General features: G+C 43.8%; 1 protein-coding gene across 1 annotated transcript in view; it reads left to right on the plus strand.

Annotated features, from left to right (window-relative positions):
* Window positions 1–27242, plus strand: part of ADGRG4 (adhesion G protein-coupled receptor G4) — a 100190-nt gene that overhangs the window by 20586 nt on the left and 52362 nt on the right. The window contains exons 3-9 of the mRNA XM_040468564.1: window positions 12386–18025; window positions 19113–19207; window positions 21225–21289; window positions 22672–22703; window positions 24348–24408; window positions 25351–25514; window positions 26964–27096. Of these exons, the coding sequence (XP_040324498.1) occupies window positions 12386–18025; window positions 19113–19207; window positions 21225–21289; window positions 22672–22703; window positions 24348–24408; window positions 25351–25514; window positions 26964–27096 (6190 nt within the window). The remainder of the gene's footprint in view (window positions 1–12385; window positions 18026–19112; window positions 19208–21224; window positions 21290–22671; window positions 22704–24347; window positions 24409–25350; window positions 25515–26963; window positions 27097–27242) is intronic.

The raw sequence follows: 27242 nt of genomic DNA on the forward strand, positions 1-27242 counted from the left end.
GGGGGAGGGGCAGAGAGAGAGGGAGACACAGAATCAGAAACAGGCTCCAGGCTCCGAGCCATCAGCCCAGAGCCTGACGCGGGGCTCGAACTCACGGACCGTGAGATCATGACCTGGCTGAAGTCGGACGCTTAACGGACTGCGCCACCCAGGCGCCCCAAAAAATTTTTTTAAAAAAGATGGGTTTCTTTTGGGGGTGCCTGGGTGGCTCAGTCAGTTAAACGTGCAACTTTGGCTCAGGTCATGATCTCACGGTTCATGAGTTCGAGCCCTGCATCGGTCTCTGCGCTGACAGCTCAGAGCCTGGAGCCTGCTTTGGATTCTGTGTCTCCCTCTCTCTCTGCCCCTCCGCCACTCGTGTTTGGTCCCTCTCAAAAAGAAATAAACATTACAAAATTTTTTTATTTTTATTTTTATTTTATTTTATTTTATTATTAAGTAGCAAAAATTCTTTTTTATTTTTTTCATTTTATTTTTTATTTTTTAAAATTTACATCCAAAAAAAAATTTACATCCAAATTAGTTAGCATCTAGTGCAACAATGATTTCAGGAGTAGATTCCTTAGTGCCCCTGACCCATTTAGCCCATCCCCCCTCCCACAACCCCTCCAGCAACCCCCAGTTTGCTCTCCACATCTATGAGTCTCCTCTGTTTTGTCCCCCTCCCTGTCCCCATATCATTTTTGCTTCCCTTCCTTTATGCCCATCTTCCCTGTCTCCCAAAGTCCTCATATGAGTGAAGTCATATGATCTCCGTCTTTCTCTGACTGACTGACCTCACTCAGCACAATACCCTCCAGTTCCATCCACATAGTTGCAAACGGCAAGATTTCCTTCCCTTTGATTGCCGAGTAATACTCCATTGTATATATATACCACATTTTCTGTATCCATTCATCCACTGATGGACATTTGGGCTCTTTCCATACTTTGGCCATTGTTGATAGTGCTGCTATAAACATGGGGGTGCATGTGTCCCTTCAAAACAGCACACCTGTATCCCATGGATAAATGCCTAGTAGTGTAATTGCTGGGTCGTAGGGTAGTTCTATTTTTAGTTTTTTGAGGAACCTTCATACTGTTTTCCAGAGTGGCTGCACCAGCTTGCATTCCCACAAAATTTTTTTAAAAGATGGATTTATTTTTTAAAGTAAAAGCAATAGATACACTGGTAAAAATTCAAACAATGAGTAAGGACATAAATTAAAAGCCTCCCTCTGGGCTGATGGCTCAGAGCCTGGAGCCTGCTTCCGATTCTGTGTCTCCCTCTCTCTCTGCCCCTCCCCCGTTCATGCTCTGTCTCTCTCTGTCCCAAAAATAAATAAACGTTAAAAAAAAATTTTTTAAAATAAATTAAAAAAAAAAAGTAAAAGCCTCCTTTCTCATCAACCTCTTGCCTTAAGTGCCTCTCCCTGAAAGTGATGAATGTTAACAATGTCTTCTGTATCCTTGCAGACACAATGTAAAGCTTGGTTTACCTGTAAATAGTCTTTGTTTTTCTTTTTCACAGTTGGGATCATCATTATGTGCATAGTCTTTGTATCTGTTTTAAAAATCCATTTAATCATATATTTTGGAGGCATTCTCATATCAGAAAATACAGAACATAGAGTTGCCTGATTATTTGGGAGGAGGGTGTGGGTTAGTATGAGAGAGTAAGGGTCTCCTATAATTTATTCTATGACCTCTCTTTTGAAGGACTTTGAAGTTATTTCCAGGTTTCAGCTGTGACAAAGTCTACAGTGTTTTAAAAAGGAATGGTTGGTGACAGGAATTTCTTGAGGTGACCATTAGGGACTGAGCACAACCTGAATTTCCTCTCCAGGTTATGTTGAGTATAATTGCCTAATCTTAGCTCAGACACATGATCCGGCAAAGGATTTGTTCTGAGTTGTGAATGTACGAAGACGAAGAGTCTTCCCAAAGGCGCTCAGATGAAATGAGCCCCTGGTTATGGAGTTGAGAAATCCCCTTGGAAAAGAGTGGAATAACATGAACCAAGCCCATCCCGGGAAAGCTGCACTGTATCGAAACTCAGAGCCCCTGTATCGGTGGAGCTATTGATTTGCTCAGGTTTATTAAGAGATCTAATGCTCCAGCTGCTTTAGAATTACTGTGAACTAACCATTCTTGGAATATGCAGAGATTGATTATATCATTCATGCACTTTCTGAGGCCTTTGTTTGGCCCACTATTAAGCCCGCTAAGCAATTATCAGCTCTGATAGGAAAGGTTCCATAGCTATGGGTTCTACTAGCTAAAAGGCAATTTGGTTTGGCCCTTGTATATCAAGTCTCTGGGCTCTCCTTGTTTTCTTATCACGAAAGGTAAGCAGAGGCTGTTTGTAGTTTCCTTGAACTTCCTTATTTGTATTCCCCTGCACAGGGTGACGTTCTCCTATAGATTCAGAGATAGAAGGTTTCACCTGTCTCTCTCCCTGTCTCAGGATTCATTTTTCATGTCCTTTCCTGGAAACTGAATACAGACACCATTTTGAAACATGTATATTTTTGTCATCATCTTAAAGATGCTCGTTTTGTATTTCTTCTGCCCCATGGGCAGATCTGTCTGTAGCAGTTTCTGGTCACTATTATCTCTCACAAATCTAATAAACACATTCTGAATTATATTTCCAAAGGTCGTGATTGGAAGAAAAAGCCAGATGCAATATGTAGGCTAGAAAACCACAAAGATTTAATATGAGGTGATATACCCAAATCATAAGCAGAATTTGGTACCTTAGCAAATGTTCTACTTAATATTCTGTTGGCAGGTACACCTGCAACAAAATGCCTCATAAATATTCAGCTACTCTATACCTCTGTTCTCTGGCTCCCAATGATTACAATAATACAATTTTGTCTAGAGTGAAGGGGCAAATGGCAATTAAGCCCACAGGCCCCTGTGAATTAGCGTGGATTATCCCCACTTTAATACAGAAATGCCAAAGCTCATGCAAATCATTTGTGCAAATGATCACTTGTTCACAAGTGGAAACAGAATGAATGTGGCAAAACATGTTTGCAAGCCCTTCAAAGATGGAGGCCAGACTCCATGGCTTCTGTGGTCCTTCCAGTAGGAATGGACATTCAGTTATCACTCAACTACCTGCACGGTGTGGGCTTTTGCATTTGCCTTTTTTGTTTTTCAATTGAGATACCTGTAGAGTCACATGCAGCTGGAGATCCCTTGTACAATTTGCTCTGTTTTCCCCAAGAGTAACCTTTTACAAAGCTATAGCATAACGACCAGAATATGGATGTCGATACAACTCGCTAACCGTATTCAGATTTCCCTAGTTTAATACTTGTACCCATTTGCGTGTATTAAGTTCTACATAATTCTATCCCCTGTGTTGATTTGTGCATCTAGCACCACAGTCAAGGCAGGGAACACTTTCAATCCTGCCAGGGATCCCTCCTGTTGCCCTTTATAAACACCCCCACTTCTCTCCTGCCTTTCTCCCCACTTCCCTCTGCCCCCCACCTCCCTAACCCTTGAAAACCCCTCATCTGTCCACCATTTCTAAAAGTTTGTCATTTCAAAAATGTTAATAAATGGAATCAGACAGTGTGTAACCTTTTGGCATTGGCTCTGCACGGGCCCCCCCCCCCCGCATCAGCATTATTCCCTTGAGTTTCCTCCAGGTTGTGTGTATCCATAGTTTGTTCCTTTCTATTGCTGGGTAGGATTCCATGGTATGGATTTTCCACAGTTTGTTTAGACATTCACCCATTAAAGGGCATTTGGACTGATTCCAGGTTTTGGCTATAGCCACCCCTCAAAAAACCCCCACCACACCCTGCTACAGTCTTTGTGTACAGGTTTTTGTGTAAACACAAATTTTCCTCTCTCTGGGACAAATGCCCAGTAGCGTCATTGCTGAGCCGTATGGTAGTTGCACGTTTAGTTTTCTATGAAACTGTCAGGCTGTTTTCCAAAGTGCCAGTACCTTCTTATATTCCTACCAGCAATGGATGAGTTATGCATTTTCTCTCCATACTTGCCAGCATTTGGTGTTGTCACTATTTATTATTTTAGCCATTCTGGTAGTGTGTAGTGATGTTTCGTTATGGTTTTAATTTACATTTCCCTGGCGCCTTATGATGTTGAACACCGTTTTCTATGGTTATTTGCCATCTGTACATCCTCTTCAGTGAGCTATTCATGTCTTTTGCCTAGTTTTAAAAATTGGATTTGTTTTACTGTTGAGTCTTGAGAATTCTTTATATATTCTAGTCCTTAGTTGGATATATGTTTTGCAAATATTTTCTCCTAGTCCGTAGATTGCTTTTTAAGATCCTTTTTACACGGGCTTTCATGGAGCAAAAGCTTCTAGTTTTGATGAAGTCCAATTTATCAGTTTTTCTTTTTGTGGATCATGCTTTTGGTGTCAAGTCTAAGAACTCTTGGCTTAGTGCTCATTTTGTACCATCCAGCCTTGCTGAACTCACTTCTAAGTTTCAAGAGTTTTTTGTTTTTGTTTTTTTTTTAAAGATTCCTTGGGATTTTCAACATGGACAATCATGTAATCTTCAATGACTTAATTTTTTTTTATTAAGTAAACTCTACCCCCCAACATGGGGCTCAAACTCACAACCCTGAGATTAAGAGTTGCATGCTCTACTGAGTCAGCCAGGCGTTCCTGCAATGCCTTTTATTTCTTTCTCTTCTTACTGGAATGTCTCTGCTTCCAATAGTATGTTGACCAGAAGTGGTGAGAGCAGACATTCTTGCCTTGTTCCCAGTCTTGGAGGGAAGACATTCAGTCTTTCACCATTATGGTTGATTTTATATGTAAGTTTCTTGGTTATGTTCTTTATCAGGTTGATATATATGCTGTCCGTTCCTAACTTGCCAAGGGATTTTATCATGGATGGACGTGCGATTTTGTCAAATGCTTTTTCTGTATCAGTTGAACATCTCTCTAACCCGCTGTAATTCATTGGCAGACTTGGGGTTTGAAATAATCTTTAATTCCTATAAATCTTGGTTAAAAAGCTATTGACGTTTGATTGGATTGCCTTTATTTGGAATATGAATGATTCTTCAAGGCAGGTATTGTTTCAGGGCATGGCTATAATTTGGGACTCCCATTGAGTTTCAATGCCCAGGCCTGCAAGGGCACCTTTCTGTTTTGGTTTAGCACAGTGATACTCTCTTCTAAGGTTTATGTCTCAATTATTTTGGATGATTGCTTATTCTTGAGCTATTCAGCATGTGCAGAACTTGGCTTTTATTATCTAAGTTTGTCTTTCCTTGTTTTTTTTTTAAGGTAGAGTCTCTTCATTCTCCTAGGTTTGTGGTGGTTCTGTGTACATTGAGGGCATGCACTTATGGGTACTAGATACTTGAAACACTGACATGCACTGTCTTACTTCTCTACTTTTTCCATCTGTGGAAATCTCATCCTGTCAGCACTGTACCTCTCTGGGCCTAATATCTGAATGAAGTGGTTGAATACAGTCTCCAAGACTTAGTTCTAGGATTGTGTGATTTGGAGGTGCCTGGGTGCTTCAGTCAGTTAAGCATCTGACTCTTCATATCAGCTCAGGTCAGGATCTTGCGGTGACGTGATCAAGCCCCGAGTGGGGCTCCGTGCCGAGTGTGGAGCTTGCTCTGGATTCTGTCTCTGAATCCCTCTCTGCCCCTCCCCTGCTCACGTGCTCTCTCTCAAAATACGTGAACGTTAAAAAAAAGATTCTGTGATTTTAATTAAGGAAGACTTGAGTATTTGTTAATAAAGACACTAGAGGAAAAACTTGGTACACTAATCCCTCTGGGAAAAAACTCTCATCTCAAAGATGCAATGGGAGGTTTGCTGAAATATAAATCCAGGCTTCGGATTCGAGTGAAGTGATGTAAGTTGCATTATTTTCCAAGAGATACCTGGTACTTAAAATGCCACCTGGTTGACAATTTTGTTCAATTCATCTGTTTTTCCTTTTCTAAGTTTTATGCTTCTTTTGAGACGCTTACTGGAAGTGTTAATAACAATTAACATCTATAGCTCAGCCCTCTTCAGATAAAAATATCATACCTAACTCCCATCCTCTGTGTTCTGAAAGAGTTTCCTGTTACTCATCAGGACTCCTGTAACGGTGCTTTTTGAATATTGCATCAAAGAAGATAACTTGGACTTTTGCGGTATTCAGTATTTTATTGTTTTCCTAAAAAGTAAATGCAGCTCCATCATGAATCATTTGTAAAGAACTGGAAATTGTGTACTCTTTCTCAACAATTAGTGTATTCACAGAGAGTGATTCAGGCTCTGGGATGCCACACTCCTCAAATGTGATATAAGTGACACTTCAACAGCTTTGCTAAGCCAGTTGGCTGTGGTAAAGCCATCTGCAAAAATGGAAACCAAAAAACCCTGACAATTCTCTCTCTGCTTGTAGTTACGGACGAATTTGAAGGCAGAAAGCTTGAAATAAATATTGTGCTGTAGAAGTGTAGCAGTTTCTCGATGGGGCCTAACAGAATGCGAATCTCTGATCATCGAAACAATGTTGGAAAATTAAGTGGGAGAGTGCTTTTTATATAACGTAGACTTTTCCCCTTATACACGTGTGTGGTGACTTTATACATGTGTGACTTTTGTCAACTCTGACCGTACAGTCAGTTGCAGACTTCTGATTGCCATTCATTCTACTTGCTAATGACCACAAAATCCTAAAGAACATCCTACACACATCTCAGAATTTCTATATATGCAAATTAAAGGTAATTTTAATGCTCAAGACAGTGAGACAAGTTAGTAGATTGTCTACCCCACCCTAATTATTTCTACATCATAAGTAATAGGCTTCCCAGGTGGATAAATTCAAAATGCTAACTTCCCAATGGTAAATATGCATGATTTCATTCTGGGTGATCTGAACCAGAGAAAAATTATGACTCAGTTTTGAATTTTACTATGCACCATTTTCACGTGGATGTTCTTCACCCCAGATTCCACTTACCCAAGTCAGAACTGCATATTTTTCTTCTGAGAGAGGCCGCCTTCCCAATTTTCCTATTTTCTATGAGTATCACTGCTATTCTCCAAGTTGCCCAAAAGCAAAATTTGGGTTCTCTGAGATTTCCGTCCCCTTCATCTCGTAAGCTTCTTCATTACCCTAACCTGTCAATTCTTCCTTTAGGAATCCCAACATGACTTATTTCATTCCAACCCCTCGTCATCCACTTGTTCAGTTAGCCTGCAAATATTTACTGGACACCTGCCATGTGACAGGCCCTATGCCAGGCACTAAGGTTACACTGGTGAGCAAAGAAAGAGGCGGTCCTTGCCCACATGGTGTAGTGGGGAAGACAGACAGTAGTGATAAGCACACACCAGTGTAAAACTGCAGATGTGACAACTACTGTGAAAAAGAAGTATGGGCTGTCATAAGAGCCTAGAATAGATTGGTTTGATCCAGTCCTGGAGGCGAAGGGAGGTAGCAGTCTTCCCTGAGGAAGTGATGCATGAGCTTGGATCTGAAGGATGAGGAGCAGTTAATCGAATGAAGAAGGATGGGAAGAACATTCCAAGTACAGGGAGCAGCACAGGGGGTGGTCTTGTGGTGGGAAAGAGAATGCCAAATACTGGAGGACTAAAACGAGGCTGGTGGGCCGAAGCCCAAGAAACAAAGGAGAAACGTCCTGCAAAGTGAGGCTGGACAGGTAGGTAGGGGCCAAACTGTGTATAGCTTTATAAGCTCTATTAAGAAACACATTTGTTTTTAATCCTAGGAGTAATGGAAGGCCACTAAAGGGAGCTAAATGTGTGTGTGTGTGTGTGTGTGTGTGTGTGTGTGTGTGTGTGTGTGAGAGAGAGAGAGAGAGAGAGAGAGAGGATCAAATCTGCATTTCAAAAAAGATCACCCTGATTTTCTTATGGAAGTGACTGGAGGGGCACCAAGAGCAGAAGCAGAGATCAGGTGGGAGGCTGTGCAGTCGTCCAGGTGAGAGGCCAATGGGGGCTTGGTCAGGGTGGTAAGTGATAGAGATGGAGATAAACAGATGGAGTCAAGAGCTATTTGGGAGATAAGAGTTATAGGACAAAATTATGGGTTGGCTATGGCAGGCGAGAGAGAAAAAGAAGGAGACAGAGGGAGAGGATTTTGCCTTGTGCAACTGAACGCATGATGATGCCATTCACTGAGGGAGTCCTGACGGAGGACCCAGTTTGGAGAGAAGACCGAGTTCAAATTGGGGCATATTGAGTTGGAAGGGTTAATGAGATAGCCAACAGATGTCAAGTAAGCAATTGGGTATACAGATGTGGAGCTCAGAACAGAGATCCGGTCGAGAGATATAACTTTGTCATTCATCTGTGTATAGGTATAAACTGGAATATGGAGGTGTGTGAAGAAACCATAGGGTGAGGGGGCGCCTGGGTGGTTCAGTCGGTTGGGTGTCTGACTTCAGCTCAGGTCATGATCTCGCAGTCTGTGAGTTCAAGCCCCGCGTCGGGCTCCGTGCTGACCGCTCGGGGCCTGGAGCTAGCTTCGGATTCTGCGTCTCCCTCTCTCTCTCTGCCCCTCCACAGCTCACGCTCTGTCTCTCCCTCTCAAAAATAAATAAATATTTTTTAAAAAAGAAAGAAAGAAACCACAGGGTGAGAAGAGAAGAGGTGCTTGGACCAAGCTTTGAGGAACTCTAATGTTTAATGACTGGGTTAAATAGGATGGGTCTGCAAAAGAGACAGAAAAGGAGTGGCCAGAGAAGTAGGAGAAAGCCCAAGAGCATGTTATGTCACGGAAATCAATGAAAGGAGTATTTTAATAAGAAGGGAGTGGTCAACATTGTCCAAAACTGTTGAGAGGTAAAGTAAGATGAAGACTGAAAAAGTATCCATAGTATTTGTCCTTATGGAAGCCATTGGTGGCCTTAGTGGGTGTTGTGCAGTGGAATGATGACAAAAAACCCAGTTCAGTGTGGGCTAAAGAAAGGAGCCGGGGAGGGTGGAGACAGCCAGTATAGATAAACTTTCTTTAAAGTGGATGTGATGGGGAAGAAGGAGACAGGGCAGTACCTGTAGAGGGATGTGGGGCTTTTATTGTTTTTAATGTTTATTTATTTATTTTGAGAGACAGAGGGAGAGAGAGGGAGAGACAGAGAGAGGGAGGAAGGGGAAGAGGGAGAGGGAGAGGGAGAGAGAGAATCCCAGGTAGGCTCCTCGCTGTTAGTGCAGAGCCCGATGCGGGGCTCGATCCCACGAACTGTGAGATCATGACCTGAGCCGAAATCAAGAGTCGAACACTTAACCGACTGAACTACCCAGGCGCCCCCGATGTAGGGCTTTTATTTTGTATTACAAGAGACTGGAATATGTTTTAAATCAGGAAGGAAAGGCTCCTTAAGGAAAGGAGCCATACCTGCCGGTGAGGGATAACTGAGACAGTAGCACAGCTGAGTTTCTGATCACTTCAATTATTTCGTCCTATGAAGTAAGGGGCACAGTTACGGAATAAACACGGGGCGAGGGGGCAGAGTTTGGTAATGAGGAAGGCTTCAAATAGTTATTGTAGAGAGTAGTAGCAAAAATTGAGCAGAGAAAATAGTAGGGTGGCTGGGCAGTGTGAGAGGCTTATTTGGGGTTGGTGATCAGGAATTTATAGAAACACTAATTCATCCCCTTGTGTGGCCACGGCCAGCAGTGCTTGACCTCTCAAGTGCAAGTATGGAGGCGATGGATAGTCGGGTTGGCTCAGAGTCGATGGGAGTGAGGTGAGGAATAGGACCCTACCAGCCTCCTAAAGAATCTCCTTGCTTTCAGTGCCTTCCTGTTCCTACCCATCCTGTACACTGCCACGAAAGTCATTTGCTTTAAAGACTACTTTTATTCATTTCATTCTCCTCACTCAAGAATCTACATCCTTTCCAAGGGTGGAGTGCTTAAGAGCATGGATGACAGACCTTGGTCTGAACTGTGAACTTGAGCAATTCGTGTAAGGTTGCCAATACTCTGTTTCTTCGCCTCTAAAGTGGGAGTAATGGTAATATCCACCTTATAAGGTTGTTAGGTGTATTAAACGAGATAGCATGGGGTGCCTGGCTGGCTCATTTGGAAGAGCACACAACTCTTGATCTCGGGGTCATGAGTTTGAGCCCCACGTTGGATGTAGAGATTACTAAGAAAAATAAATAAACTCAAGAAAACTACTAAAAAAGAAATGGGATAGCATTTAGTACAGTGTTTGGCTCATAGTGAGTGTGTGGAAGCTGCTACATTATCTTCTGTTACCTGTTTCTCCACCCTCCCCTTCAAGTTACATCCTAGTCTGACATTCTTTCCCAGCCCTACCCAACATACTCCTTCCTAGCTAGACTGATCTTCCGCTGCCTCCATATTCATTGCCACGTGCCATTGATTCTCTACCCACACCCCATCATTCCTCAAAGGCCAACATCTTCTAGAAGAAAGCTTCCTCATTAGTTTGAAGCCTGTGTTGATCTCTCACTGCACTGCTCTCCCACTGCAATTCAGAGACATTTGGAACCTGGTTATATTCCATTGTTCACTTTATTTATTTATTTACTAAAATTTTTCCCCCATTTATTTATTTTTGAGAGATGCAGAGAGACAGAACATGAGTTGGGGAGGAACAGAGAGAGGGAGACACAGGATCTGAAACAGGCTCCAGGCTCCGAGCTGTCAGCACAGCCTGACACGGGGCTCCAACTCACAATCTGTGAGATCATGACCTGAGCTGAAGTCGGATTTTTAACCGACTAAGCCACCCAGGCACACCTTATTTATTTATTTTTAAAGTACACTTCACGCCCAGTGCAAAACCCAACACGGGACTTGAACTCACGACCCTAAGATCAAGACCTGAGCTGAGATCAAGAGTTGGACACTTAACTGACTGAGCCACCCAGGCGCCCCAAATTGTTCACTTTATTATACAGTGTACTATTATTTTTTATTGTTTTCAGTGTTTTGTTTAAAAATGTTATATTTTGTCTAAAAACATTTTAGTAATATAAGACTTTTCTAAGTGTGAGTGCTTTGAGGGAAGGAATCATGCTGTGAGAGCTATATACTTCTTTCTCACACGACCCAGAATAGCATTCATAATACTTGTTAAATTTAATTCACTTGAATTGAGATAAGATCTAGGCCCCAGTGGTCTTCAAAGTGAGGTACACAATTCTAGGGGGGCACACAGACAGTACATCAGAGTGCAGGAAGAAGATATTATAAAGCTTCTATTTCTATTTATTTTTATCATATCCTTTTGACATTTCTATTTTTGTGTATGCTTGGAATGTACATAATACAAATTTATTATATATATGTACATACATTATTGACAGCTATGTGTGTGTGTGTGTGTGTGTGTGTGTGTGTGTGTGTGTGTGTGTAGTGCATGTTCAAGAAGTTTAAGCTTGAGGTTCCAGGTCAAAATATCTTTAATCTATACAGCTTAGAAGAGTAATAGAAATTTGACCAAGTCTGAAACTTTCCTTTATGGCAGTTAAATTTCTTTTTGAGCACTTACCGTGTGCCAGGTGCTATACTAAGTGTTTTATATGCATTAGCTCAGTTCTCAAAACAATTTTATAAGGTAGGTGTTATTTTTCCACATCAGAGAGGAGTAAATTGCAGCACAGAGAGGTTAGGCAATTAGTTCAGGGTTACATAATGAAAAATGATGGCACCAGGATTTAAAACTACATCTATTTGAGGGGCGCCTGGGTGGCGCAGTCGGTTAAGCGTCCGACTTCAGCCAGGTCACGATCTCGCGGTCCGGGAGTTCGAGCCCCGCGTCAGGCTCTGGGCTGACGGCTCAGAGCCTGGAGCCTGTTTCCGATTCTGTGTCTCCCTCTCTCTCTGCCCCTCCCCCGTTCATGCTCTGTCTCTCTCTGTCCCAAAAATAAATAAATGTTTAAAAAAAAAATTAAAAAAAAAAAAAAAAAACTACATCTATTTGAATCCAAAGCTGTCCCTCCTTTTGGGAAGACTTTTAACTACACAGTACAACTTCTTTGATAGATACGGGACTATTCAAGTTACCTATTTCTTCTTAAATGAGTCTTGATCACTTGTGTCTTTCAAGAAATTGGTGCATTTCCCAGCGCTAAACCTCTTAATCAGTACGTGACTCTAGCATTCATCCCTCCTTTAGCGGTGCCTCCAATTTTTAATGGAGACACTATGAAATGGATGTCCTTCTACTTGTTACTTAACCAGGGCATTTTGAGAACAATATAGAGATTTTAGAAAGTAGAAAATTATCTTAAGAAAAACCAAGTAGTCAAGTGGTTTGATTATATCAGATGTTTATCTCCTCTTAAAAATATAAGAAAAAATTATAGAGCTCTTTCTAACAGAATTGTCTCTGACTTCCAAAGCTGAATCCAAAGTAACACGTGCTTTCTCATTTTTCAGTTGTTTATGAAAATATAACAACTCAAGAAATGAGTACAACTCTTTCTCAACAAATAGATGTGACAACTCCATCCCAAGTTACTGGACTAAAACCGCAAGAGACAGTACATTCTTCTACAATGATGTTTAAAAGCATGCCTGTATTTGCAACTGATTATGCAACCGTATCATATTCCAATACAACGTCTCCACTTCTGGAAACAGTGACTGCCCCCAAATTATTAAAGACATCCGTAGCGGGGACTGCTAGATTCACGGCAGACAGTTTGTCAACTTCAGCAGCCATCACTCTGCCTACCAAGGGTACCTCCACGGGCGCTACCACCAATTCCATGAAAATAACTAAATCCCCATCTTCAGAGAGCACCGGGACAACAAAAATGGCTGAAGCCATTGCTACTGAGACATTTCCTCAAACTGCAGCTACTAATTTTCCGTACACATCTGGATTTACCAAGGATTCAATTATACCCAAAACTTCAGTGACTGGATCTCAGTCGGCCATTATGAAGACGACATCTGTGTTCTCATCTGTTGAGTCAACACCCATATCTACAACATCTTGGCCCAGGCAGAAATCCACAGGTATTGAGGCACTTTCTATCTTCACAGCTAGCCAGGAGTTTCTTACATCTACAGATGCTGGAACAGTGCCTCGGTCCACGGTGGAACAGACTTCGGCTACAGCTACTCATGTTGGGACTGTATCCGCATTCCCACCCGGGTCTGTGCTCATCTCCACAGTTGCTCCAGTGCATTCTGTATTTCCTAGAAATCAGACAGCATCGACACTGGCAATAACTGACACAGAAATAACATCTACAGTTCATTCAAAACCACTCCCAACGAGGCCCGTTGAGATGATGCCTGTGCTAAGAACAGCTGAGGCAGAATTGACATCTATAGATTTCCAGGACGTCTCTTCACCCAGAATGGAGGATACGATATCTACTTTCATACCAGAAAAGGCCTCTTCTATGGCCCTTTCTTTCAGGACATCCTCTCCGTTCACCGGAGCTCAGGATGTACAGACAGTTAGTGACGCTGAGACTACACATCCAGCCTCGACTCCTGGAGTCACACCTGCCACCACGGTGGCTGAAACTGTGCTCCCCCCCACAACACCTGGGCCGACACATACCCAGAATACACCCACAGATGGTGGAAACATGCCCTCTTTGAATTCTACTAGATCAGCTTCCACAGTCAAGGCATATGAGTCTGGTCCCACATCCATAACTGATGATGGTGCCCAACTACTCTCCACCGGTGAAGCCACTTGGGCTTCCAGGCCAGACCAGACCCTGCTGACGCTAGCATTCCATGGGAGTGCTTCTAATGCAGAACATTCGTCCACAACTAGTCCTATTGGTATCCCACCAGAAGCACCCTCAGAAAGTGAGGCTACCCCTGTCGCCAATGCTATTATTACCGCTGATGGTACTACAGACAGATACACAAGAGCTCTATCCAACTCGACAGTTGCGTGGTTGTTTGTTAACTTCTCCACAGTTTCAAGACCCGCATCTGTAACCACACTGCCTGAGTTTAAACTTACCACCTTCCTACTAAAAACTACCCCTATGTCTACAGCAGCTGGGAGTGAGGTTCTTTCAACGCCAAGGGAGACAGTTGCTCCCCCAGTAGATGCATCTACCGTTGCTGACACTGAACCAAATTTTTCTACTGAGGAGAGCGCTTCTGAGACCATCCTAACAGAGACAAGTGGCACGACTGCATGTGGAGGGACAACGGCCCCCGTAGCAGAGTCTGCAAAAACACAAAGATATGAGGCTACTGTGACAAGGAAAGAAACAACTGCCCCTTGTCTTGAGGGAAAATCAACTATAGCAGTGACAACTGAGCGTTCTCCTTCTGCAACAATGCCGGAAGCAACGGATGAATCTGCACAAAGGGTAACAGCTTCTGTGGCCATTTCCCCTTTTCCCAGTATAGAAAAGTTGACTATCCCATTGAAGAATGGAACTGCAACTACTGAGGTGAGAGGAAGTTGGCTTTCTCCAAAATCGATGAAGACCACACCTAAGAGTTCATATGATGGAACCACAGAAATCTTTCATTCCACCCACACCTACACAGCACATGGGACTTCAGAGGCTTCGCCTGAGGGGAATCCAACCCCATCTCCCATTTCTGGGAGCGCACAGACATTCCCTGAACCCTTGGGCGCTTCCACCAGAAGGATTTTGGGGACCAGTTTTGCCACTCTCCCTACAGACATGACAGCTATGTCCTTGCCTGCTGGCATCTTGCCTCCGCAGCCTACAGCTACCCATTCCTCAGCAACCCCTGTGCCATCAGCTCCTGCGACCACAGCTTCAGTGTCACCTTTGGGTCAGACTGCTTCGGCAACCAGCCACGGCATGCCTACACACAGACGCTCGATTCACACCACTTCAGAAGCCACAGTGATCTCCATCAGTAAAACACCCGCGACAGTCCTCTCTCTGACAGAACGTCCAGTCCCCTCGTGGAGACCTCCTACTCCCGTGGCAACTAAGGCTGAGACCACCCATCGCCTCACCTCGGCCGACACAGTAACCCCATTTACACCCACTCTTGTCTGCTCTAAGTCTGTCTCTGACAACATTCCTGTTGTGTCCTCCACCCGTGTGATCTCAACTCGGTTTACACCAGTGACGACCCGACCTGTATCTCAAGTGGAGGAGACTTCCACCCACGCTCTAAGCTTTCTGCACACTCTCAGCAGTAGTGGGGATGTTGTTAGCTTGGCGACCAGCACCACAGAAACCTCTGTTGTTGACGAGACCATGTCCTCAGACACGTCTGCCCATAAGGCTAGTACTTCAGTAGATGATCACATTTCTCAATCTTCAGCGCATCTTGGAAACACACTGGTCCCCACCCCATTAGTGACTGACGTTTCTACCTTGCCTTCTGACAAAGAGCAGATGACCACATCCCTGGGAAACACCTCTAGAACTATGGAGGTGACAGAAATGTCCCCAGCGGAGAATCCTTTTATTTCAGACTCCCAGAGTACTTCATCCTTGGAAATGACAGATACAAGAGCTGCTGAGAGCCCAGCAATTTCCACCCATCAAACACGTTCACCTTCAGACTTCCCACTTGCAACTCCACCTGACAGGATTTCAGCTTCACCTCCCGCTTCTGGGAGTATACAGACTACATCTACCTCTCTCTCAAGCCACACAGGAGATGCTCACATTCCAGAAATGTCTACCGTCACTTCCAGGACAACCAGAGTATCGAATCCTGTAGACATCAACACATCTCTTTCAAACTTGCTTCCCCCTAAGACTCAAACGGAGCTGACTTCAGGCGCCTCTCCCATTTCTGAAAGCACACAGACCTCCCCTGAGTTCTTGTCTCTTTCTACAACTGGACCATCTGGTGCCACTTTTACACTCGTCTCTACTGATGGGGTCACTACAGCCCTTTCTGCTCCAAATGTACCAACGGTACTTCTTGGGAAAACCTCTATGGCAACGTCCATTCCTACCTACCGGATGTCCTCACTGCCAGTTGGCGTCACTGCCTTTGCCTCCAAAAGAGTTTCTGAAACTCCTGCAACACTAGTAACTAACTCTTCTAAAACAACACACCCAGATTGCCCGAAAAGTCCCTCCACAGCCACTTCTGCGCCTATGTCTGAGATGTCCTCAATGTCAGTGAGTGGCTCTGCTTTCTCACCTCCAGCTGCCTCTTTTGACACTTCCGCAGCAGCTGGGTCATTCTCTTCATTATTGTCTTCAAATACCCCTAGGACTACTATGACCGTACCGGCATCTACACTGGATGTCACACCTAGGCCTGCTTCAAAAAGCACGCTGTTTTCCTCTGCTTTCATTGCTTCAGAAGTGACAGAGGTGTCCTCCAGGATCACACCTACATCCTCTTCCTCTCCGACAGAGTCAACTTTTCCCTCCGTGAAAACCATCCCAACCACTATCATGGCGGGGATAGCACCTCCATCTGTAGGCACCACTGCCTCCTCTCTACTCAGTTCTAGGAACACGGAAGCGATTTCTTCCATTCCAAAGACCACATTTTCACCCTTTCTAGCAACAACCCATCAGTCATCACAAAATGAGACGGCAACTCTGGGCATATTACCTGGGACTACCAAGGACTCCCTGTCTCCTGTAAGCAGTAGTACAGTAACAGCCCTCACAAATACTTCTTCTGGAACTGATGCCCTGGAAAGTGTGTTTTCATCTACTCCATCAGGTCATCCCCATACTTCCTCGAGTATTCAGGTGCCCCCGTCTTTGACTAGCTTTAAGAGCACTCCTGGATACACAAAAAGGGTCAAAGCCACCACTTACCTTTCTTCCAATACAGAAAAGAAGACTTCCTGGTCAGAAAATACTTCAACAGCTGAACCAACAAAAGGTGCCAGATCTGTGAAGACCCCTGTTTCGTACTCTCCGTGGACTCCATCCATTGCAACTCCACCCTCTTTGACATCACTTCTTTTTTCACCTCATCGTATGGAAGCCAAATTCTCCACTCCAAAGACTGTTCTTCCTCTTACATCCCAAATGGTTGAATTTCCAGTTCTGGGAACAAGAACCACACCTAGTAACACCCAACCTCTGCTTATGACTTCCTGGAACACACCCACAGCTAAAGGTTCTCAATTTCCAATTTTTACCAGTACTCATGTACCTACACCCCATAAGACGGAAACGGAGATTCCATACCTTGTTCCTGGGTCTTTATCAACATTCGCAGCCCCTCAGACTGGTCTTGTATCTGGAGATGTTATGGCAAAGCCATCAATTTCCACGTCAGGATTTCTTCCCACCTTGGGGATGTCTGACAGCCCTTCATCAATATCTTCAAGATCTATCCCTATCACTTTGGCTGATACTAAGCACACGTTTGAGAAAACAGCGACATCCGTAACTCTTGGGACCACACTCCCATCGAATCATTCTGGTGCTACTTCAGGATCCATACTTTCAAAGGCTCCTAGTTCACCCACGCTGGCTTGGATTTTATCCACTCTCCCTTCGGGTTCTCCACTGTCAACTGTATCCAGTACTCCTCACATTGTAACTTCTTCTACAGTAAAGCTGTCAGAGTCCACATCTCTGACTTCTGACAGGACGTCGACACGCTCGTTCACTAACTTTACAACACCATCCTTTGCTACTGTACGCACCGCACTCCCCGAAACCACCCCTACACCTGCAGTGGGCAGCATCAGCACTGGCTTCCCAACTTCTCTCCCTGTGTCTGTTAAACTCACAGATAACAGCCTATACGTTTCCAAATCCCCTGAGGCATCTTCCAGAACCACTGCGACTGCCAACTCCAAGACTGTGTCTCAACCTCTACCCTCTAGCAAAATGAGTAGCTCACCTCCCGCAACTGACCACAGCCAATCTATTAGTTCCATGCTTCTGCCCAGCCACGCCGTGACATCTGCCCGGAGCAGAATCCCAGCTGTATCAGCATCCTCTACTACTGGAGGCTCACTTCCACTCACATCCACGGGAGTAACACCCCTTCCTCCAGCAACTGTGCCTTCACTACTCTCTTCCTCTCCTGAGACAATCTGGCTAGACTCCACACCTTCTTTTAGGTCTATGGAAACCTCGACTTCACTTATTGCCACTGAGTCCACAGGTCTGTTCTAGAATATGTGCAGCGTATCACTGACAGAATACATGGGCAGTGGGTCATGTGTCCTCTAAGGTGGCCATTCCCTGAAGGCAGAAAAGGATAAAGAAGGGTACAGGTGTTTCTGCTCTCCTTCAGACAGTGGGTGCAGGGGGCAGCTGGCTGGCTCGGTCAGTGGAGCATGTGACTCTTGATCTCGGGGTTGTGAGTTCGAACCCCACACTGGGTGTGGAAATTACTATAAAAAGGCAGTGGGTACAGTGGTACCTTGTCCAAACAGAATTCTCTAGCCATCTTGCTTATCTTTGCTTTATTGAAATATAGTGCAAATGTATCTTTTCATTCGGTATGACCTCTCTAAGCATGCTTTCCATCCTTTCTGTTCCTGATACTCTGTCTCTGCCAATGTGAATATCATCAGGAACTTCACCTTCTCCCAGTGTAGAATTATATGGCCTTAGGTCTGACATGATGACTGCAAACCATCCAATTCCAGGAGATATTCTAGCCTGCCTTTTTAAATTCCTCTTATATAGGCCTCAGCTTCTCCAGTCTCCACCTCCAGCTGGCTTGGAATGTTTATCTATGGCCAGGGAGTATTTGGCTTCCATATCATGCAAATCTGGGATGTCCCTTCAACTTTTAACACTCAAAAATTGAAATTTGAAAGGACAGACAAGAGAAAGAGGGATACAGAGACAAATCTGAAGTAGAAAGAAAAGTATAGGGAGAAATAAATATTTTCTCAGTGCAAATGATCTTGTGAGATAATGTTCAGCTTGACCATTAAATGGACTGGAAATGTGTTGGCTACAGAAAATTGAGGATTTGGAGGATTTGCAGAGTGTCCATCAACTGTGTAGCCATCAGGAAACTGCCGAAATAATTAAAACAAAAATGTGATGGTACATCTGTTTTGCTTTTGGATATGGAGCCCAAGTGTTGGCTCTTGACCTTGGAGTTAAATTAAGCAAAATTTAAGAACGAGACTTCATTGTTGGTCTCTCTAAAATGACAAGCAATGTTGACCAAATTTATGGAAGTTAAATTTCTTGAGCTAAATGAATGAAATTAATCTCGTTTTTAATTACAGTCTCCTTCTACAATATTGAAATGAGTTTCTCTGTCTTTGATGAAGACCCAAGGATCCCGGTTATCAGTGTTGTCAAAGAATTTGCAGAAAATTGGGTAAAATAATCTTTTAAATATTTATGGTACATATAAAATCTGTGAATATATGTATGTGCATATATACATGATGGACGGAGTAGCTTAAAAGTAGGCTTTAACTTCTTTCTACCCATAATACATTTCACAGCTAATTGGTTTTGATTTTTTGCTGCAAATTTATCTACTGTGTGAGTAACACCGTAAGGACGTACGGTGTCAATGCTGAAAGCTTTTATGGGATGTCATTATTTTAATTTGTTTAGAACTTTCCCTTCGCCGACACAAATTCTGGGCTTCTGCCAAATTTTCCTAATTGGAGAAAGTGGGGAGGCAGCGATAACAAAGCCTATGCTATTGTATTTAAATATGTTTATTTTCTGCAGTTTTATTTTTTCTCTCCTACACGATGTTTTCTTTATCCTCACATTTTTTTTCTGAAAATAAAAGTAATACATTCTCTCTGTATAAAAAAAAAAAATCCAGAGACTGAAATCTGAGCCCCAGAAAGTAAATGTCTTCCCTCATACTGCTTGTATTGAATCCTCTTAACAGTCTGGGGTATATTCATTGAGGTTTGTTTTTTTTCCCCCTATACCCGTGGTAACACTGATGCATGTCTGTTCTTTTACAAAAATAATTGGAATCATACAATTATCCTATTCTGCAGCTTGCTTTTTCTCACTTAACCATATATCTTTGAGCATATTCATATTGCAAATATACATCTACCTCATATACTTTAACAGATACGAAGGATTTCACTGGATGGTTGTAATATAGTATTTTTTTTTTTTAATTCAGACACCCAGCGGTGGACATTTAGGTCACTTTTATTTTTTTCTCTATTTGGAAACAATGCTGACGATATGCCCTTGCAATAAATTTGGGGGGCACTTGAGGTTTTCTAGAGGATAAATTCCCAGAGCTGGAATTGCTGGATCAAAGCACATGAACATTGAACATTTAAAAAAAATAAGTTTATTTATTTATTCCGAGACAGGGAGAGAGAGAGAGAGCTTAGAAGTGGGGGAGAAGCAGAGTGAGGGAGAGAGAGCACACAAGTAGGAGAGGAAGAGAGATAGAATCCCAAGCAGGCCCGGTACTGACAGCACAGAGCTCGATGCAGGCCTGCAACTCACAAACGGTCAGGTCATGACCTGAGTGAAAATCAAGAGTCGGTTAACCGACTCAGCCCCGCTTGGGCCCCACATTTCACATTCTAACATAAAGCTAGGTGGCCTCCCAGACAGGCGATATCCATTTGCACCCCACCAACAGTAAATGATCGTGTCTGTTTCCTCTCTTTCCCCATCAGCATTTCTTTTGCTGTGTGTATAGCATGATTGTAAGTGCTTGAAAATGGGCGCGTGTATTTGTCTCTTAGGGCCGCCATAACAAAATACAAGGCACTGGGGGGCTTACACCACAGACATTTCTTCTCTCACAGTTCCGAAGGCTGGAAGTCCAAGATCAAGGCGCCTGGAGGGTGGGTTTCTTCAGAGGACTCTCTCCTTGGCTTCCAGAGGGCCACCTTCTCACTGTTTCCTCCCATAGCCTTTTCCGCGTGTGCGCGCGCACACACACATGCGCACACGACGCACACACGCGCACGCGCGCGGCAGGTACAGAGAGAGAGAGAGAGAGAGAGAGAGAGAGAGAGAGACACACACACACACACACATACACACACACGCACACACACATATCTGGTGTCTCTCTTCTTCCAGGGACTGCCAGTCCTACCAGATTAAGGCTCCACCTTCTGACTATTTTGAGCCTTCATTGCCTCCTTAAAGGGCCTACACCCAAATATAGTCACATGAGGGAGTTAGGACTTCAACCTATCGATTGGAGGGGACGCTGTTCAGCCCCTGGCAGTAGGTAAAATGTAAATTGAAGAACTGAGTAGAGCAGATGGAAATGTTGATCTCACTGGAATAATAAATGCAGCTTAATGATGACATTGTCTCAGGTAACTTCCCTGGCTTGATAGAGGAGTGGGAATACTAAAATCGATCTGTTTTGTCTCTTACAGTTGAATTCTATATTTCAGGACAGTGAATTTGCTGTTGCTAATCTGGCCATTCAAATTAAAAGCAGGTATGGGGGTATCATCTATTGTGGGTCGAAGGCAGTTTGGGGGCATTCTGGGTATGTTCCTATCCCGGGGGCAGGGGAGGGCGGATTTCATTTTGTTTTTTTCCGTCTGAGATTTAGGGTTGGCATTTTGAGTTACATCTTCCCTTCTGAGTGTAGGTTCTCTTTGGAATACGAGAAAAATGTGTATTATCACTGTAGGGTGTAAAGCCAATGGGAGAACAAAACAGAGGAATATGAATCAGGGAAACAGTGGAATTAGATTCAGTTGCCTTTAATGTCCCTTTTGGCTTTAAAATGCTCTGTGACTTTGAGGGGAAAAATCATGCCTTAGAGGGATGAAAGGCTAGGGATGGCCAATGCGTGAAGATTTATAAGACTCTTTATTTTCTGATTAACGCACTTTCAGGAGGTAGAATATTCCAAAGGGAACCTGAAATGTGTAAGGCGAGGAGTGCTGACTAGTCTAAGACTTGCCTGGGGTGCAGATTTGGGGAGGTGATGACAGTGCAATGGGCAGGTGCTGAGAAGTATCGAGGAGCCGAGATCAAAGAGAAAACCCGCCTTTCCCCACCCTCTCCAATATCTGGTTTGCAGCTTATTTTCTACATACTCCTAGATTTGGGGCCATACGTTTATTAAGAGGACGGGATCCTACTCTACGTGCTGTTTTACACCTTTCTTTTCTTGCTTCAAAAAAAATTTTTTTTCAACGTTTATTTATTTTTGGGACAGAGAGAGACAGAGCATGAATGGGGGAGGGGCAGAGAGAGAGGGAGACACAGCATCGGAAACCAGCTCCAGGCTCTGAGCCATCAGCCCAGAGCCCGACGCGGGGCTCGAACTCACAGACCGCGAGATCGTGACCTGGCTGAAGTCGGACGCTTAACCGACTACGCCACCCAGGCACCCCCTTTTCTTCAAAATACATCATGTACATCTTAGCGGGCCAACACATACAGACTTAGCTTCTTCCTTTTAATGACTGCATGGGATCCTTTTGCATGGGTGTGCAATGGTGTATTTATCCGATTACCTAGTGATGGACATTTCAGTTATTTCCACTCTTGTACGTATATCTGTATGCGCCCTTGTTGGTACTGTTATGGGACAGATTCCTGGGAGTGGGGTTGCTCAAAGACTTACCACCATTTGGGTACTCAGATAATGACCAAGGTCTTTTGAAGTGTCTCCTTAGATCCCTAGTGTTTGAATTCCAAGCTGGGAGATTCTACTGTTCTGCCTCACAGTTGTCTTTCTCCTGAACTTGAGTCCTCATGTATTGGACACTATATTTCATTTACGTGTGTGTGTGTGTGTGTGTGTGTGTGTGTGTGTGTGTGTGTATATATATGTATATATATATATTTATGCTTTTGATACAGAGACACTTCTGAGGGAGAAATAACCATGGATCAAACTGCAGTAAGTAATTTTTCAAAATGACTTGTAACTCATCCTGTACCTGAGTAGATATAAGTAAATTAGTGCTTCTACCCAAGTGTATGTCAAGCAAAGCTCAATTATGGCCGTTGAGGGTCAAATTACGTTACTTTCTTTGGCATCTGCACAGCGACCCAGTAGGAAGACCATCCTCTGCTTTTCTGAACTCTCTGTGGGGCGGTTTTTTTGAGGTACCTTTTGTGTGGGCTATGGGAGCATGGAAGGACTTGGGGATTGTAAATAATAAATCTGCCTTTTATGTGTATAGGTTTGAAGTCAGAGTGTGACAAAACTACCTCCCATCCTCCTTGCCCCGATTCTCAGTACTTATCCCAGTGCCTCAAAATTTTACCACGTCAGACTCCAAAAGGATTAGTACGCAGTGCAGCTTGTAAGGTTCTTAAACATGAGAGAAATATTTTGCTTATACAAAATAAAATCAAGCCTGCAGTGCCATCCAAATGATCTGCCGTCATTTATTTTTTAAACTTAAAAATTGTTTATTTTTGAGAAAGAGAGAGAGAGAGAGAGCAAGCACACGAGTGAACGGAGAAGAGCAGACAGAGAGGGAGAGAGAGAACCCCAAGCAGGCTCTGTGTCGTCAGTGCAGAGTCTGATGCGGGGCTCGAACCTTGAGATCATGAAACCGTGAGGTCATGACCTGAGCTGAAATCAAGAGTTGGATGCTTGGGGCACCTGGGTGGCTCAGCTGGTTAAGCATCTGACTTTGGCTCAGATCATGATCTCACGGTTCGTGGGTTCCAGCCCAGCATCAGGCTCCGCGCTGACAATGTGGAGCCTGTTTGGGATTCTCTGTCTCTCCTCTCTCTCTGCCCCTCCCTGACTTGTGCTTTCTCTCTCAAAATAAATACATACACTGGAAAAAAAAAAAAGAAATACTTAAAAAAAAAAGACACTTAACTGACTGAGCCACCCCGGGGCCTCCTATCTGTCATCGTTTAAAATACTTTCTGTAAAGAGCAGAGTCTGAATTTTTTAATTTAATAGATAACATAACCTAAGTGAAATTGCTCTCAAATAATAGGTGTAAAAAGCCTTTTGGCGACACTGTGGTCCCCAGAGTAGGCTGCCTGGGTTAGAACCCCTGATCTTGCACTTCCTGAATGGGAGACCTTGGACAACCTAATTGAACGCTCTGTGCCTCAGTTTCCTCATCTGTAAAATGGGGATAACCATACTACCATTCCCCACAGGGATGTTGTGAAGGTGGAATGGGATGATTCATGTAAAGTGCTTAGCACAGGACATAGTAAATGCTTGGTAGTGTTTACTCTTGTCATCACCATGTCAGGATCTAGATCCGGAAGTCTCAGCTTCTGCTCCCAGTGCTGTGATTCGTCAGCTGTGTGACACTGGGCAGATCACTTACCTTCTCTGAGACCTAGCTTTCTCATCTAGAAAATGGGGTGACTGTCCCTGCGTTGTCCACACCACAGGGATGATATGAGGACTAGATGCATTGACTTTTTTGAGACTGATTTGAAAATGGCAATGGGTTACATAATGTAAAGCATAATGATGATTGCTGTTGTCAATAAGCCCTGTGCTCAATTGTAACATTTGTTTAAAGATTTCGGAGACAATGTACTTTTCTTTTGCATTATTTTGAAACAGAGGGAAGGGCAAGGAATGGCTACAATTTCCTATGTACCATACAGGTAAGAACTGAGTTTATTCATGGCTGGTACATTTAGTTCTGATTTTCCTTCCATTTAATTCTGTATTTGCAGCCCCAGAGGGTCAGAGTTGTCAGAAGGAGATCAAAGTACCCGGTGGTTATTTTACAGATGCTGTAATTGGGCTCTTGCCTTCATGAAATAAGTTGTTTCGGTTGGTCATGGCACAGCCTAGCAAAGAGCCTGCTGCCTCTTTGTAGTGAAAAGAAAATGGGGTCCAAAGTGGTCATAATTTGGAGATGGGGGAATAAAGCGTTTGTTGCCGTCAAGAAAAGTCCACAGAATACTCAGCAGGGAAGTGGAACATACTAGGTATTTGCGACCTTGGCTAAAGTCTCAGTTCCCTCATCTGTGGAATGGGGCTAATAATAGCACTATTCGTGAGGCTGTTGTGAAGATAACATGAGTAGCAAGACTAGGGGAGCAAGAGTGCTACAAATGGTAGCTACTATCATTATCATTATCTCCATTATTACTATTGCAGAAATAGGCCTTCCGCAGAACACCTCTTTACAGACTAATTGAGCGTGTGCCATTTGCCTCATTGCAGTAATGATGGATAAATTGGAGACCAGAAGGATAAAAGGTTTTCTCTCGAGTAATAAATCCTGAGTACTCCATCTTCTCTATTAATTAGCACAAACTCCCAGCGAACGCGTGGCTAGTTGATTTTGATAGAATGCGAATGTTTCCGACTGTTCTTTCGCAAATGGGCTTTGAGTTGTTTATTTGGCAGACGAGAAAATTTATCAGAAGATTTCGATGGGCCGTCTTCCATTATGTCTTAAGGCTTGCCACTTGACGTAAAATGTTGGGTGTTTATGGGCTCTCAATTAAACCACCTGTGTAAAATCTCAGCGCCGCGGGCCAAGTTGTACCCTGTTGACATAACTGCGATATTGTTCTTTTGTCTCTGCTTTTTAGCTGTGTTTGTCAGGTCATCCTAAAAGCCAACTCTTCTTTAGCAGCCAGCGAATTGATTAGCAGGATCGAAAGGAAAATACATGGCAACCTCACACATGGAAACTTCACGCAAGGTCAACTGATGTTGTTAGTTGCATCGGAACACATTGCAGTGGAAAAACTAGGTAATTTGGGGTGGGGGGTATTCCATATGCATCCATTCCCCTTATTATATTCCCTATATATATATATATATATATATATTATAATATAATTTATTGTCCACTTGGTTTCTACACAACACCCAGTGCTCATCCCAACAGGTGCCCTCCTCGATGCCCATCAGCCACTTTCCTCTCATTCCCCTTATTATAAAGCTCATAATGCATGCATAGGAAGACGTCCTGAGTTCTGAAGGGGAGAGGAGTTGTCTTCACTTCCCTTTCCTCATCCACAGTGCTCACTCACCCTGAGAACCTTTCTGCCTGTAAGAGCTTATAAACAATACAGGGGGACTACCGGAGACCATTGGTCAGCTCTGGACATCAGCAGTGGCCCGTCCATCAACGGAGCGGGAGAATTGTCTTTCTTGCATAAATACCCGGAGGGTGGGGGAGCTTCCTCGTCCCACACTAGAGCTGCCCGATAGATGCTTGCTGATTTATTGATTGATCTAGCCAGGCTGTTCATCTTGGAAAGTGATCTGGGAATAGCCGGGCCTTTCTCTCATGGGCATTTCTTCCCTTACTCCCTGCCATTGCTGCTATAGCTCTCTTACTTTTCCCCAATAGACTGCGGCAAAATAGATTGCGGGCTAACCCGGATACCACACATCCGCGTTAGAACACACAATCCTCGGCGACAAACTAATCAGGTAGCAGAGGGTGGGCTGTGGTCCCAAGTGACAGATGAGTGGCAGGCAGAGAAGGGTAGAAGCCACAGGCAGAGCTTACAGGAGACTGGGATGGCCGGACCATTCTGTCAACACACGAGGGGGAAGATTTCTGGAACCAGGGTCATGAGCCCAGTGGGTGGTGAGTGAAAACAGGGGACTGACCACGCACACTTAGCCTGGGTCACTTCTCCCTTAATGTGACCACACTTGGCAGCAAAACCTTGCCTTCCGCATCGACATCAGAGCAGGGCTCCCGTGTCTAATACTGGCGACGGTCGGTACGTGGAGTTGACTAAAACCAAATCCACCCCAGAACCCCTGAAGAAGGGAGGAAGCATCCAGAAGGAGAAGTCAGCCTTTAGTCTCCCATCATTGACAGTGGGTACCTCTGAAGGAGGGCAACCGGCAGGTGAGGGCTTTTGGTTTTTGTGTGGGTGGCTTGAACTATTAGTCAATGCAAATGTAACACTTTTAAACACCAAGGCAAAAAGCTGTCCTGTCAATTTGTGCTTTTAATGAAAAGGACTAAATGTGAGGTTTTGCTGGGAGGCTTAATTTAAGAAAGGGCTGCAGTTCACATATTTTCCGTGAAGCCTGCTTTAAAGGGCCTGGTAGAAAAAGTTTCCTCTTTTATTTGCTGGTGTTTACAGGCAGGATAATAATGATGGGTCATAATGGCTGTTCATGATTCTTCTAAGTGCCTTTTGCCCTTTAAAATGTGCATACATTTTCTCTGTAGAGCCTGGAAGGTGCAAAGCCCAAGAAACAGTCTCTAAATACAAAGGGACCTATAAGTGGCTCTTAACCAACCCTACTGAGACAGCCCAAACTAGATGCATAAAGAATAGGGATGGAAACGCCACTAGAGTCTGGTATGTATTGGCCAAGTTCTAACTGCCAGTTCAGATACTCAAAGGTCCCCTTAACTGGGGCCACGCTTCTGAGCAGGCTCCCTCCCTCCCCCTCTACCCTTGTCTTGCCTTCTTTTACCCTTCGGACCTACTTAAGCACGCGTGTG

The sequence above is a fragment of the Herpailurus yagouaroundi genome, unplaced genomic scaffold, assembly GCF_014898765.1.
Source record: "Herpailurus yagouaroundi ecotype Mexico unplaced genomic scaffold, PumYag 67702, whole genome shotgun sequence".
Lineage (NCBI taxonomy): Eukaryota > Metazoa > Chordata > Mammalia > Carnivora > Felidae > Herpailurus > Herpailurus yagouaroundi.